The sequence below is a fragment of the Mobula birostris genome, chromosome 22, assembly GCF_030028105.1.
Source record: "Mobula birostris isolate sMobBir1 chromosome 22, sMobBir1.hap1, whole genome shotgun sequence".
NCBI lineage: Eukaryota > Metazoa > Chordata > Chondrichthyes > Myliobatiformes > Myliobatidae > Mobula > Mobula birostris.
Window position 1 is genome coordinate 62733002 of NC_092391.1, and position 13619 is coordinate 62746620.

The following is a 13619-nucleotide window of genomic DNA, read 5'->3' on the forward strand; positions in this document are numbered from 1 at the left end:
GATGATCTTTCAAAAGTCAATAGATCCTGGCATGGTTCCGGAGGACTGGAAGATTGCAAATGTCACTTTGCTATTTAAGAAGGGGGCAAGGAAGCAAAAAGGAAATTATAGACCTGTTAGCTTGACATCAGTGGTTGGGAAGTTGTTGGAGTCGATTGTCAAGGATGAGGTTACAGAGTACCTGGAGCATATGACAAGATAGGCAGAACTCAGCATGGATTCCTTAAAGGAAAATCCTGCCTGACAAACCTATTACAATTTTTTGAGGAAATTCCCAGTGGGCTAGACAAGGGAGATCCAGTGGATATTCAGAAGGCCTTTGACAAGGTGCCACACATGAGGCTACTTAACAAGATAAGAGCCCATGGAATTACAGGAAAGTTACATACGTGGATAGAGCGTTGGCTGATTGGCAGGAAACAGAGAGTGGGAATAAAGGGATCTTATTCTGGTTGGCTGTCGGTTACCAGTGGTGTTCCACAGGAGTTCATGTTGGGGCCACTTCTTTTTACATTGTACATCAGCGTTTTGGATTATGGAATAGATGGCTTTGTGGCTAAGTTTGCTGATGATACGAAGATAGGTGGAGGGGCCAGTAGTGCTGAGGAAACGGAGAGTCTGCAGAGAGACTTGGATAGATTGGAAGAATGGGCTAAGAAGTGGCAAATGAAATACAATGTTGGAAAGTGTATGGTTATGCACTTTGGCAGACCATTATTTAAATGGGGAGAGAATTCAAAGTTCTGAGATGCAATGGGACTTGGGAGTCCTCGTACAGGATACCCTTAAGGTTAACCTCCAGGTTGAGTCGGTAGTGAAGAAGACGAATGCAATGTTGGCATTCATTTCTAGAGGAATAGAGTATAGGAGCAGGGATGTGATGTTGAGGCTCTACAAGGCACTGGTGAGACCTCACTTGGAGTACTGCGGGCAGTTTTGGTCTCCTTATTTAAGAAAGGATGTGCTGACGTTGGAGAGGGTACAGAGAAGATTCACTAGAATGATTCTGGGAATGAGAGGGTTAACATATGAGGAACATTTGTCCGCTCATGGACTGTATTCCTTGGAGTTTAGAAGAATGAGGGGAGACCTCATAGAAACATTTCGAATGTTAAAAGGCATGGACAGAGTGGATGTGGCAAAGTTGTTTCCCATGATGGGGGAGTCTAGTACGAGAGGGCATGACTTAAGGATTGAAGGGCGCCCATTCAGAACAGAAATGCGAAGAAATTTTTTTAGTCAGAGGGTGGTGAATCTATGGAATTTGTTGCCACGGGCAGCAGTGGAGGCCAAGTCATTGGGTGTATTTAAGGCAGAGATTGATAGGTATCTGAGTAGCCAGGGCATCGAAGGTTATGGTGAGAAGGCGAGGGAGTGGGACTAAATGAGAGAATGGATCAGCTCATGATAAAATGGCGGAGCAGACTCAATGAGCCGAATGGGCGACTTCTGCTCCTTTGTCTTATGGTCTTATGGTCTTAGGCACTTCTATGTACTGTAGATGGGATGCCCAAGACTTGCACACAGTACTGTAGTAATTTTATATATTGCACTGTACTGCTGCCACAAATAAAAACAAATTTCATGACATATGTGAGTGATGATAAACCTGATTCTGATATGGATCTCTATTGTGGACTGAGATTGGGAAGGGGCCAGGGAGAGGGGAATCATGGTTGGGAAAAGAGGAAGGGAGAGGGGAGGGAACAGGAAGCACCAGAGAGACATTCTATAATGATCAATAAATCAATTGTTTGGAATCAAATGACCTTGCCTGGTGTCTCAGGGCTGACTGTGTCTGCACCTGTGCTGCCCCCCACCCTTGGCACTCCTTCTTTGCCACCTGTCCCACACCCCTCCCACGGAGTTCCACTTCCCAACATCCTTTGCTCCCGCCAGATCTACAAACTCTCTCTCCGCTCCACGTTGACAGATACAGTATTGTGTAAAAGCTTTAGGCTCCCTCTCTATGTATATGTACCTGAGACTTTTGCACAGTAATGTACTACCTCGAGATTCATTTTCTTGCAGGCATTATGTGCAAATAAATAAACACACTGCAATCTACAAAAAAACATACATAAACAAACACTAATAACAAATGTGAAAAACACCAACTGTGAAAATAAATTAAACATTGGAGGAATCAGAGATTTTGGAAGATTGATGGGTTGGAGGAGGAAGAGTGGAGTGGGAAACTGAAGGGATTTAAAAACAGAGCTGAGAATTTTAAAATTGAAAATGTGTTCCCAATCAGGATAGGGCAGCAGAGCTTTGAATAAGGTTGTGTTTTACAACTGTACAAGTGTGTGTTCAGTAAGTTCTGATTTAAGACAGATTTAACCCGTCAGCACCATAATCCGAATTGGTTGTTAATTTCCTGGGAAAAATGTTGCTTTATATCTCCAGGTGTCTGAAGCTATAAATGGCCTACATTACCATTGCCACACGTCTCTCAAAGCCGCCGATGTCCATAACAGCTTCATGTAAAAGAAGGCCCATCTTTGAGGCAGCCTGATGTTCCACAGCACTTTCCTTTTGCAAAACCTTTTGTTATATTGACAGTATTTTTCCCTACACCTGCAAACAAATCCTTATTATTACAAAAGGCGCCTGTGCTTAATCCCTAACTGTGCTTTGTACAAGCTGCCATTGTGCCCAATCCACCCTGTTCCTGGGCCTTCATCACAAATGTTGTATTTATGTGGTGTTTCATTGTAATCCCACACTGTTTCACGGGTGCTTTGTCAGGGCAATACATAAAATTACTACAGTACTGTGCAAAAGTCTTAGGCACCATAGATATATATATATATATGTACTGTAAATAGACACACACACACCTAAGACTTTTGCACAGTACTGTACATCAAAACAAAATGCGTTGTTTGCATCAATGACCAACACAATCCGAAAAACCACTGGGGTACTGCTGTCGTGGTATCAGCACCAGCATAACGTGCCCAAAACCTACCATCCCTAACCCACACATCTTTGGACTGTGGGAGGAAACCAGAGCACCCGGAGGAAACCCACACGGTTACAGGGAAAAGAGACAAACTCCTTCCAGACAGTGGTGGGTGTTGAACCCTGATCACTGATCCCAGACACTGCACTAGGGTTACACTAACCGCTATGCTATCGTACTGTAATTGCCTCTCTTTATGCTTGTCATTACGAACCTTTAGTTTGAGAGAGACAAATTTTATCATTTTCTGAATGGATATTGTGTTGGACGTTGTTACATCAGGGACATTCATAAGATCCTTAGAAAGGCACATTAATGTAAGAAAAATGAGGGGTTATGGGCTGTGTAGGTGGGAAGGGATCTGTGTAGGGATGATGGAGAAGGTTTATATTAGTTGGCACAACATTGTGGGCTGAAGGGCCTGTACTGTGCTGTACTGGACTACGGAGCTGTGTGAAAGTCTTGGGCACACATAAAACGTATCTGTAAAGCAAAGGTGTTTGCAAAAATAATGAAATGAAAAGGTTCTAAATATCAAAAAAATATAAAGAGCAGTAAACAGTAAAAACCTAAATCACGTCAATATTTGGTGTGACCACCGTTTGCCTTTGAAACTGCGTCAAATCTCTTCAGTACACTACACTGTCGTGCAATTTTATAAGAAAATCGGCTGGTATGTTGTTCCACACATCTTGGAGAACTTGCCACAGTTCATCTGCAGACTTTGGCAGTCTCACTTTTGCAGACATATTTGATGATGTTGAGATCAGGGCTCTGAGGAGCCCATACCATCTGAAACCATGTAAGAAATCTAAGACTTTTGCACAGTACTGTATATCCCAAAAATGTACAAAAAGCAATGGTGGTTGTCTGTCATCTGATGGTGACAGGAAACCAGTGCACACGTTGTTAGAAGTAGAAAAGGCATTGCACTGGGGAGGTTTCATTTTCTTGACCTGGTCCAGAGAGAGAACGTTCAGGTCCCGGTGGTACAAACTACAAACAAGCATTGCAAACTGGAGTCTTCCATGGTTGACAGGCGGGCCAACTCATGTGAGGGTAGCTGGTAGCCTCAGACCCCAGTGAGAGAGGACATGCCTGTCCTATCATGGGAAGTCAGCTCCGGCAGATCGGGCAATGAGATCCAACTGCCAGGAAGGCGGTTCCGTAACGCTCCGTGGAGAGCAAAGGACATGACAAGGCACAGAAGACCTCATGGTCACCCAGTGTAATGAAAAGCAGTATAATCGTGGAAAAAGAGTGCATTAATGGCGTTGGTGTGTGAACGAAGACACTGCAGAGAAATATTGGAAGATATGAAGCAACCTCTTATTTGACAAAATGAAACACAGCAGGCATCATACCAAGACCCTTTTCAGAGGAAAAAAGGTCTGCCTGACCCAACACTACATGACTTTTTCTGTGCTAAAGATCAAAGGACAATTCCATATTTACAATGCATCCACAATGTTTCCTTTGAACTACACACCACCCTGACACCTCGCTCTTCGCACCCACACTACAGACACCCACATGAATTTAAATCAGCGTTGTCTGGTCTTCCAGTTAGCTATGGTTCACGGTTCTTAGGACTCCATCGTCCAGAGTTGTATTTAGACTTAATCTGTATTCGGATCTAAAGACTGGTGGCTGAAGTCAGCGCTGAAGTTATTTGCTAAATGTACTAACCCCAAAAAGTCTCTAACAAATGGAACCAGATCTCAGTCTAGTCCATGGAACCCTTGCTTAACGGTATTGGTCCACAGCATAAAAAAGGTTGGGGACCCTCCCCCCACCCCCGTCTAGTCAAAGCTAGTGGTTGGGTAATATCAGAAAGCAAGGCTTTTGTCTTTCTGCATTGCCCCAGTCACTGGTTTAAAGATAACTTGCTCTTAGACACAGAATGAATGTTATCAGACTGAGAAACTCTGTGGTTATTATGTCCCGTTGCAGTCATTGGGTCCTGCCCCAGATGGTCCCTAACAGAGAGGATAGCTTCTGTTACCAGTTGCTCAGCCCTGGGAATGGAATGCCACAGATGTGGTGCCGACTAACAAATGAACCAACGTCATTCTTCACCGATTGTGGCATTTTTCACAACCTGCAGTCTTTTTGGCTCTTTTTCCTCCAGATTAATGAGCTTGACATCTGGTTCCCATGGGGATGGAGCCAAGTGTAGGGCATGTCAGCTACATTCTGCAGGGCCACAAAGTGAAGGAACTGTGCTCTGACAGAGCACTGGAGCTTAGGCAACACAGTCGTTTTTATGTTCTGTAACTCCAGAACATAAAACTAAAGGAATCAGAATCAGGTTTATTATCACCGGCATGTGACGTGAAATTTGTTACTTAGTAGCAGCAGTTCAATGCAATACATAATCTAGCAGAGAGAAAAAAAATAGTAAATAAACAAGTAAATCAATTACATATATTGAATAGATTTTAAAAAATGCAAAAACAGAAATACTGTATATTAAAAAAAAGTGAGGTTGAGGTAGTGTCGAAAGCTTCAATGCCCATTTAAGAATCGGATGGCAGAGGGGAAGAAGCTGTTCCTGAATCACTCAGTGTGCGCCTTTAGGTTTCTACCTCCTACCTGATGGTAACAGTGAGAAAAGGGCACGCCCTGGGTGCTGGAGGTCCTTAATAATGGACACTGCCTTTCTGAGACACCGCTCCCTAAAGGTGTCCTGGGTACTTTGTAGGCGAGTACCCAAGATGGAGCTGACTAGATTTACAACCTTCTGCAGCTTCTTTCAGTCCTGTGCAGTAGCCCCTCCATACCAGACAGTGATGCAGTCTGTCAGAATGCTCTCCACTGTACAACTATAGAAGTTTTTGAGTGTATTTGTTGACATGCCAAATCTCTTCAAACTTCTAATAAAGTGTAGCCGCTGTCTTGCCTTCTTTATAACTACATCGATATGTTGGGACCAGGTTAGATCCTCAGAGATCTTGACACCAAGGAACTTGAAACTGCTCACTCTCTCCATTTCTGATCCCTCTATGAGAATTGGTATGTGTTCCCTCATCTTACCCTTCCTGAAGTCCACAATCAGCTCTTTCGTCTTACTGACGTTGAGTGCCAGGTTGTTGCTGCGACACCATTCCACTAGTTGGCATATCTCACTCCTGTATGCCCTCTTGTCACCATCTGAGATTCTACCAACAATGTTGTATTGTCGGCAAATTTATAGGTGGTATTTGAGCTATGCCTAGCCACACAGTCACATGTATATAGAGATTAGAGCACCCCTGAGGTGCGCCAGTGTTGATTGTCAGTGAGGAGGATATGTTATCTCCAATCTGCACAGATTGTGATCTTCTGGTTAGGAAGCTGGGGATCCAATTGCAGGGGGAGGTGCAGAGGCCCAGGTTCTGCAACTTCTCAATCAGGATTGTTGGAATGATGGTATTAAATGCTGAGCTCTAGTCAATGAACAGCATCCTGACATAGGTGTAGGTGACATAGGAAAATACGGAGAGTCTATTGTGTGTGTCTAATTTCATTTTTACTTTTAGCAAGTTGCATATGTATAGCGTGTGGCATAATTCATTAGTTCAATTCAATAGCAGAAAATGTATACAGTGCGTATACAACCTGAAATCTTTACTCTTCGTAGACATCCGTGAAACAGAGTGAAAAACCCCAAAGAATGAATGGCAGAAAAAACATATACCTTTTAAATACTTTTACATCTACAGTACTGTGCGAAAGTCTTAGCTACATGTATATAACTGGGATGACAAAGACTTTTGCACAGTACTGTAAGTAATTTTATGTATTACACTGCACTGCTACCACAGGAAATCAAATTTCATGACATACTTGAGTGATAAACTGGTTCTCATATAGGTCTCTATTGTGGACTGAGAGCGGGAAGGGGGCAGGTAGAGGGGAGTCATGGTTGGGAAAAGGGGAAGGGAGAGGGGAGGGAGTGGGAAGCACCAGAGAGACATTCTGTAATGATCAATAAACCAATTGTTTGGAATCAAATGACCTTGCCTGGTGTCTCAGGGCTGGGTGTGCCTGCACCCTCACACCCTTCCCCTGCCCCTGGCACTCCTTCCCTGCCTCCTGTCCCACATTCCTCTCTTGAAGTTCCACCCTTATCATTCCCAACATCCTTTGCTCCCGCTAGATTTACAAACTCGCTCTCCGCTCCGCATTGACAAATACAGTACTATGTAAAAGTCTCAGGCGCCCAAGCTACATATATGTGCCTAAGACTTTTGCACAGTACTGTATGTAATGTATTTCATTGTACTCCTGCCACAGAACAACACATTGCATGACATATGAGTCTCATTTTGATTCTGATCCATAAACCTGAATCTGATTTTGATTCTGATCCATTTTGGATTTGCACAAGGTCAAGGCACGGAAGGAAGCCGTTCTTTCCATCATGATTGTGCTAACCCCTTGCTGGGTTTAATTTAATTACTAAAACTCAATCCTCTGCAAACCGTTCTCTTCAGTGACTTCTTCATTTGAGACATTTGCTTCCACTTCCACTTTAGGCAGCTTGTTCCAGAGCACAAAACTCTGAATAGCACCCCTCCCCCACTTCAATTACCCCCATCACTTCTGTTCGATTTCATTATTCTGTCCCTCTCAGTCCTCAGCTCCAACAATGTAGGTGTATTGTGATATCTCCTGCCCCACATAGGCAGGTTTGGAAATGTCAGCCACTGCCTGCTGGGCCAGAGTTTACTGCAAATTTGCGTCGAAGGACCAAGAGAGAGGGACAGGATCCCAAGCACCAAGCACTGTGGGAAGATACAATACCTCTCCACACAGCCTCAACTGGGATCAATTAAATGGGAACCAGAGGAGGCTAGTCATCTCAGCAAATCTCCTCCACCATTCATGGCTCCACGAGAGGCTTCCCCATTAAGAAACAATTGATTGCAGTCTTCAAAGGTCAAGCTGGAGGAGACTACAGTCAACCTTTCTCTCTCTCCCCTCTCTCTATCTTTCTACCTCTCCCACTCTCCCTCTCTCCCTCTCTCTTCCCCTCTCTCTCTTTCTCTTTCTATCTCTACATAGGAAAGAGTATTGTATTTGCAAACCTCCTGATGTGGACCAAATTCCTGTCTAGAAATCCTTTGGTTCGAAAACTTAATATTAGAGGCAAGAAAGAATAAAAAATAAGTTATCTCAAACAGTCTAACAGGAGGGGTTATCACTTCCCCAGCTGTAGGTTGACTCATTATAGAGCCCAATGGCTGAGGGTAAGAATGACCTCATATAGCACTCTTTGAAGCAGAGCAGTTGTCTTAGTCTATTACTAAAAGTGTCCCTCTGGTCAGACAAGGTGGCAGGCAGAGGATAAGAAAAATTGTCCAGATTTTCCATAAGGTCTTTTGTTCTACCACAGCATTCAATGTGTCTCATTTGATTCCTATAACAGAGCAGCCTTTCTAATCAGTTTATTGAGCCTGTTGGCATCACCCATGTTGATGTCAGCACACCACTGCAGAGAAGTTTGTACTGATGATAACAGATTGGTAAAAGCTGTGAAGGAGAGGCCTGCATACTCCAAATGACCTCAGTCCCCTCAGGAAGTAGAGGCGACTCTGGCCCTTCTTGTACACTGCCTGTGCTGGTGTTCCACTCAAGTCTGTCATCCAGGTTACTTCTATGTCTTCACCACATCCACATCCTCACCTTCAATAGTAACAGGGAGTAGTGCAGGCTCCATCTTCCTAAAGTCCATCACCATCTCCCTTGTCTTACTGATGTTGAGTTGCAGATGATTCAGCTTGAACCATTTGATAAAGTCCTCCATCAGGGATTGTATTCATCCTCCCGTCCTCCCTTTATACACCTGACTATTGCTGAGACATCAGAGAATGTCTGCGGATGACATGACTCAGTGTGATATCTAAAGGCCAAGCTATACAGGGTAAACAGAAAGGGAGCCGATACAGTCCCCTATGGGACCCCAGTGCTGCTTACAGCCATGACTGACACACAGCTCTGGTCTGCCAGTCAGGTACAATAGAAGTGCCAATCTGCATTGAAAGGAGCTTCCCCCCAGTAATGAGGGCTATATGGTATTGAAGGCACCTGAGAAATCAAAAAAACATAATCCTCACAGTGCTGCCCCATTTATCCAACTGGGAGTAGGCTCTGTTCAGCAGGTAGATGACAACATTGTTGACTCCTGTCACCTCCTGTGCCTAATAAGGTGGCCACTGAGTGTATGCTTGTGGTCTCCTGCTGCTGTAGCACATCCACTTCCACATTCGATGTGTTCTGCATTCAGAGAAGCTCTTCTGCACACCACTGTTGTAACACGTGGTTATTTGAGTTACTGTCACCTTCCTGTCAACTTGAAACAGTCTGGCTGTTCTCCTCTGACCTCTCTCATTAACAAGGCGTTTTCACCCACAGAACTGCCGCTCACACCGTTCTCTGTAAGCTGTAGAGACTGTTGTGTGTGAAAATCCCAGGTGATCAGCGTTTCTGAGATACTCAAGCAACCCTATCTAGCACCAACAATCATTCCACAGTCAAAGTCACTTAGCTCACATTTCTTCCCCATTCTGATGTTTGGTCTGAACAACAACTGAACCTGTTGGTCACGTCTGCATGCTTTTATGCATTAAGTCACAGCCACACTATTGGCTGATCAGATATTTGCAGGTGTATCGGTGTACCTGATAATATGGCCACTGAGTGTATCAGCCCATTGACCTCTCTCCTTGCCCTGATTTCTTGCAGCCATTGACTGTATAGTTGGTCCATGGGGCTCCTGGACTGAATGTAGCTCGTTGTGCGGCATCGGAAGCAGAGAAAGAGTGAGGCTCGTCATCATCCCACCCAGGAACGGAGGGACACCCTGTCCCGATCTGAAGCAACGTCGGGGTTGCTATGGACACGACCCTGACCAATGCCACTCAGTTAAAGGTACAGTCCTCCATTCCATTGGGTGGCAGACTTTTCACATGCATGCTTACTGGACAATGGTGAGATATCAGCCCTGCCAATCCTATCTAAGTTTGTCCATCAACAGGAAGATACAACAAGGATAGATCATTTGCCACCTCAAAACTGTTCACCCCTTCAATGAGGTTCAAGGTGCATGAGAATGAGCCTGGGAATGAAAGGGTTAAGGTACGAGGAGCTTTTGACAGTTCTGCGCCTGTACTCACTGGAGTTTAGAAGAATGAGGGGGGAATCTCATTGAAACCTATCAAATATTGAATGACTTAGACAGAGTGGACATAGACAACATGTTTCCAATAGTCAGGGAGTCTCGGACCAGAGGGCACATCTCAGAATATAAGGACATCCTTATAGAATAGAGATGAGGATGAATTTCTTCAACCAAGGGACGGTGAATGTTTACAATTCATTGCCACAGACCGCTGTGAGTGGAGAGTTATTGGGTACATTTAAAGTGGAGGTTGATAGGTTCTTGATTAGTAAGGGTGTAAAAGGTTATGGGAAGAAGGCAGGAGATTGGTATTGAGAGGGATAATTAATCAGCCATGATGGAATGGCAGGAGGAGGCTCGATGGGCCAAGTGGCCCAATTTTACTCCTTTGTCTTTTGGTCTTATGGTTTATTATTGGCCTTGTGCCCATCACACAGATTTTTTTCCTCATATCCCTGAATGATAAATGAGAAATGATGAAGGGGGCATTGTGGCTCTGCTAGTAGAGTCGCTGCCTCACAGTGCCAGATCCCTGGGTTCAATCCTCACACCAGGTGCTGGAATTTGCACCTTCTCCTTGTGAATGTGTGTGTTTCCCACAAGTGATCCAGTTTCCCACAGATATGTGGTTTGGTTAGTCAATTAACCACTGCATGTAGGTGAGCAGGTAGGATCTGGGGGCATGGGGTTAGTGGGAGGTAATTAGAGTCATGGAGTCATAGAAAAGTTCAGCACTTTGGCCTCTCTTGTCCATGCGAACCAGTTAAGCTGCCAACTCCCATTGACCTGCACCAGGACCATAGTTCTTTATACCCCAACTGTCCATGTACCTACCTAAACTGCTTTTCAACGCTGGAATCAAATTCTAATCCACCACTTGTGCTGGCAACTCATTCCACACTAACACCACCCTCTGACTGAAGAAGTTCCCCCTCAAGTTCCCCTTAAATACTTTACCTTTCACCCTTGACCTATCACCACCAGTTGTAGTCCCATACAACCTCAGTGGAAAAAGCCTGCTTGCATTTACCCTATCTATACTCCTCATAATTTGCACACCTCTATCAAATCTCCTTTCAATCTTCTACATTCTAGGGAATAAAGTTCTAACCTATTCAATCTTTCTTTACAATGCAGGTCCTCCGGTCTCAGCAACATTCTTGTAAATTTTCTCTGTACTCTTTCAAACTTATTTGTATTCTTCCTGCAGGTAGGTAACCAAAACTGCACACAACACTCCATATTAGGCCTCCACTAATGTCTCATACAACTTCAGCATAACATCATTTCTCCTGTACTCATTACTTTGATCTATAAAAGCTAATGTGCCAAAAGTTCTCGTAATGACCTTATCTACCCATGACTCTACTTTCAATGAATTATGGACCTGTATTCCCGGATCCCTTTGTTCTACAGAACTCCTCAGTGCCCTACCGTTCACTGCATAGGACCTACCCTGGATGGTCCCACCTAATTGTAACACCTCGCACTTGTCTGCATTAAATCCCATCTGCCATTTTTTAGCCCATTTTTCCAGCTGGTCAAGATCCTGCTGCAAGCCATGATAGCCTTCTTTGCTGATCATTACACTCCAATTTTGACATCAACCAAAATCTGTTGATCCAGTTAACCACATTATCATCCAGATTGTTGATATAGATGACAAACAAAGATAGACCCAGCACCAATCCCTATGACACACCACTAGACACAGGCCTCCAGTCAGGCAGGCACCCTCTATTACCATTCCCTGGCTTCTCCCACAAAGCCAGTGTCTAATCCAATTTACTTCCTCATCTTGAATGGCTGGGAATTCAGGGGGAACAGAAAATAGGATTAATGTCAGTTTGGTGTAAATGGATGGGTGATGGGCAGCATAGGCTAGATAGGTTGAAGGGCCATTTCTATGCTGTGTGGCCTTATGTTAACCACATAGATATTTTGTTAAACCTATAGGGAACACCCAACTAAGTTTACATAGACCATCCCATTGGGACCATCCTGGTTCTACAAGGTTGACAACCTAATCTTCATCCTGTGAAGACCAGCTTAATAGCATCATTGAGATCAGCCTGACTGAATCACCCAATAACCCAAGAGACCACTTACTAACCTCCTGTCAACCTAGAAACAACACTATTAACACCATAGAGAATCACAGCAACTACTGTGCTAATCCGGCTAACCCCACACAAAGAGACTACAGAGATGATCACATTAATCAGTGAATTAATATTATTAATAATAATTAATATTGTTATCATCATGTGCTATGTCGTATATGACATGGGTGATCATGGTCTTATGATCATGATTGTTCTTGGCAAATTTTTCTACAGAAGTGGTTTGCCATTGCTTTCTTCTGGGCAGTGTCTTTACAAGTTGGGTGACCCCAGCCATTATCAATACTCTTCAGAGACTGTCTGCCTGGTGTCAGTGGTCACATAACCAGGGCTTGTGATATGTACCGGCTGCTCATACGACCATCCACCATCTGCTCCCATGGCTCACATGACCCTGATTGAAGGGAGGGGAGGGGGAGCAAAGCAGGTGCCACACCTTGCCCGAGGGTGACCTACATGCTGGCAGAGGGAAGGAGCACCTTACATCTCCTTTGGTAAAGATGTATCTTCATCCCACCACCAAATCAATTAATAGGCCTCTTTAAGTAACTGTAGTGAACACTCCATTAGCTGTTCGTCCTGCCCTATTCATGCCATGGAAATGTCCCCCCAGTCTCCTCATTCATTGGTCTGAGTTAGTGAACTATAGTTTTGTAACTGAGGGAAGGTTTTTTATTCCTTTGCACTGTCGAGGGGGACCAACAGGTCAAAGATGAACACCTGAACTTGAATCTCTTTACAGAGGTGGCGAAGATTTTGCCCAACTCCTACAAGCGGAGCTTCAAAGACCCTTGGAAAAGACCCCACATGATGGCAAAGGAGCAAAGACCAAGGTAATGCTGTTTTACAGTGTGCAGGTTTTGTGAAAATGGGGAGCAACACCTCATATTTCATCTAGGTGGTCTCCAACCAGATGGCACGAACACCTATTTCTCCAACTTCCAGTTATTTTAACCCCCTCCCCTTTTTAAATACCGCACTCTGGCCTCTTTCTTTTTCTCCTCACCTGCGTACCACCTCCACGTGAGACCCCTTTGTTCCATGGTCCACTCTCCTGCCCTATCAGAATCCTTCTTCTCCTGCCCTTTACCTTTTCCACCAATCACCTCCCAGCTCCTGACTTCATTTCCCCCTCTCCCACCCACCTGCTTCACCTATCACCTTCTAACTTGTCCTCCTCCCCCTCTCCTGCATGATTTTATTCTGGTGACTTGCCACTTCCTTCTCAGTCCTGTAGAAGGGTCTCAGCCCAAAATGTTGACTGTTTATTCATTTCGGTAGATTCTGCCTGACATGCTGAGTTGTTTCAGCATTTTGTGTGTGTTACTCTGCATGTGCAGAACCTCTTGTGTTTTTCTAAAAC

The 13619-nt window shown here is 44.3% G+C and overlaps 1 protein-coding gene across 1 annotated transcript in view; it reads left to right on the forward strand.

Moving 5' to 3' along the window:
* LOC140186103 (somatomedin-B and thrombospondin type-1 domain-containing protein) overlaps window positions 1-13619 on the forward strand; it is a 142728-nt gene that overhangs the window by 71491 nt on the left and 57618 nt on the right. The window contains exons 2-3 of the mRNA XM_072239977.1: window positions 9698-9883; window positions 12999-13089. Coding sequence (XP_072096078.1) covers window positions 9698-9883; window positions 12999-13089 — 277 coding nt within the window. The remainder of the gene's footprint in view (window positions 1-9697; window positions 9884-12998; window positions 13090-13619) is intronic.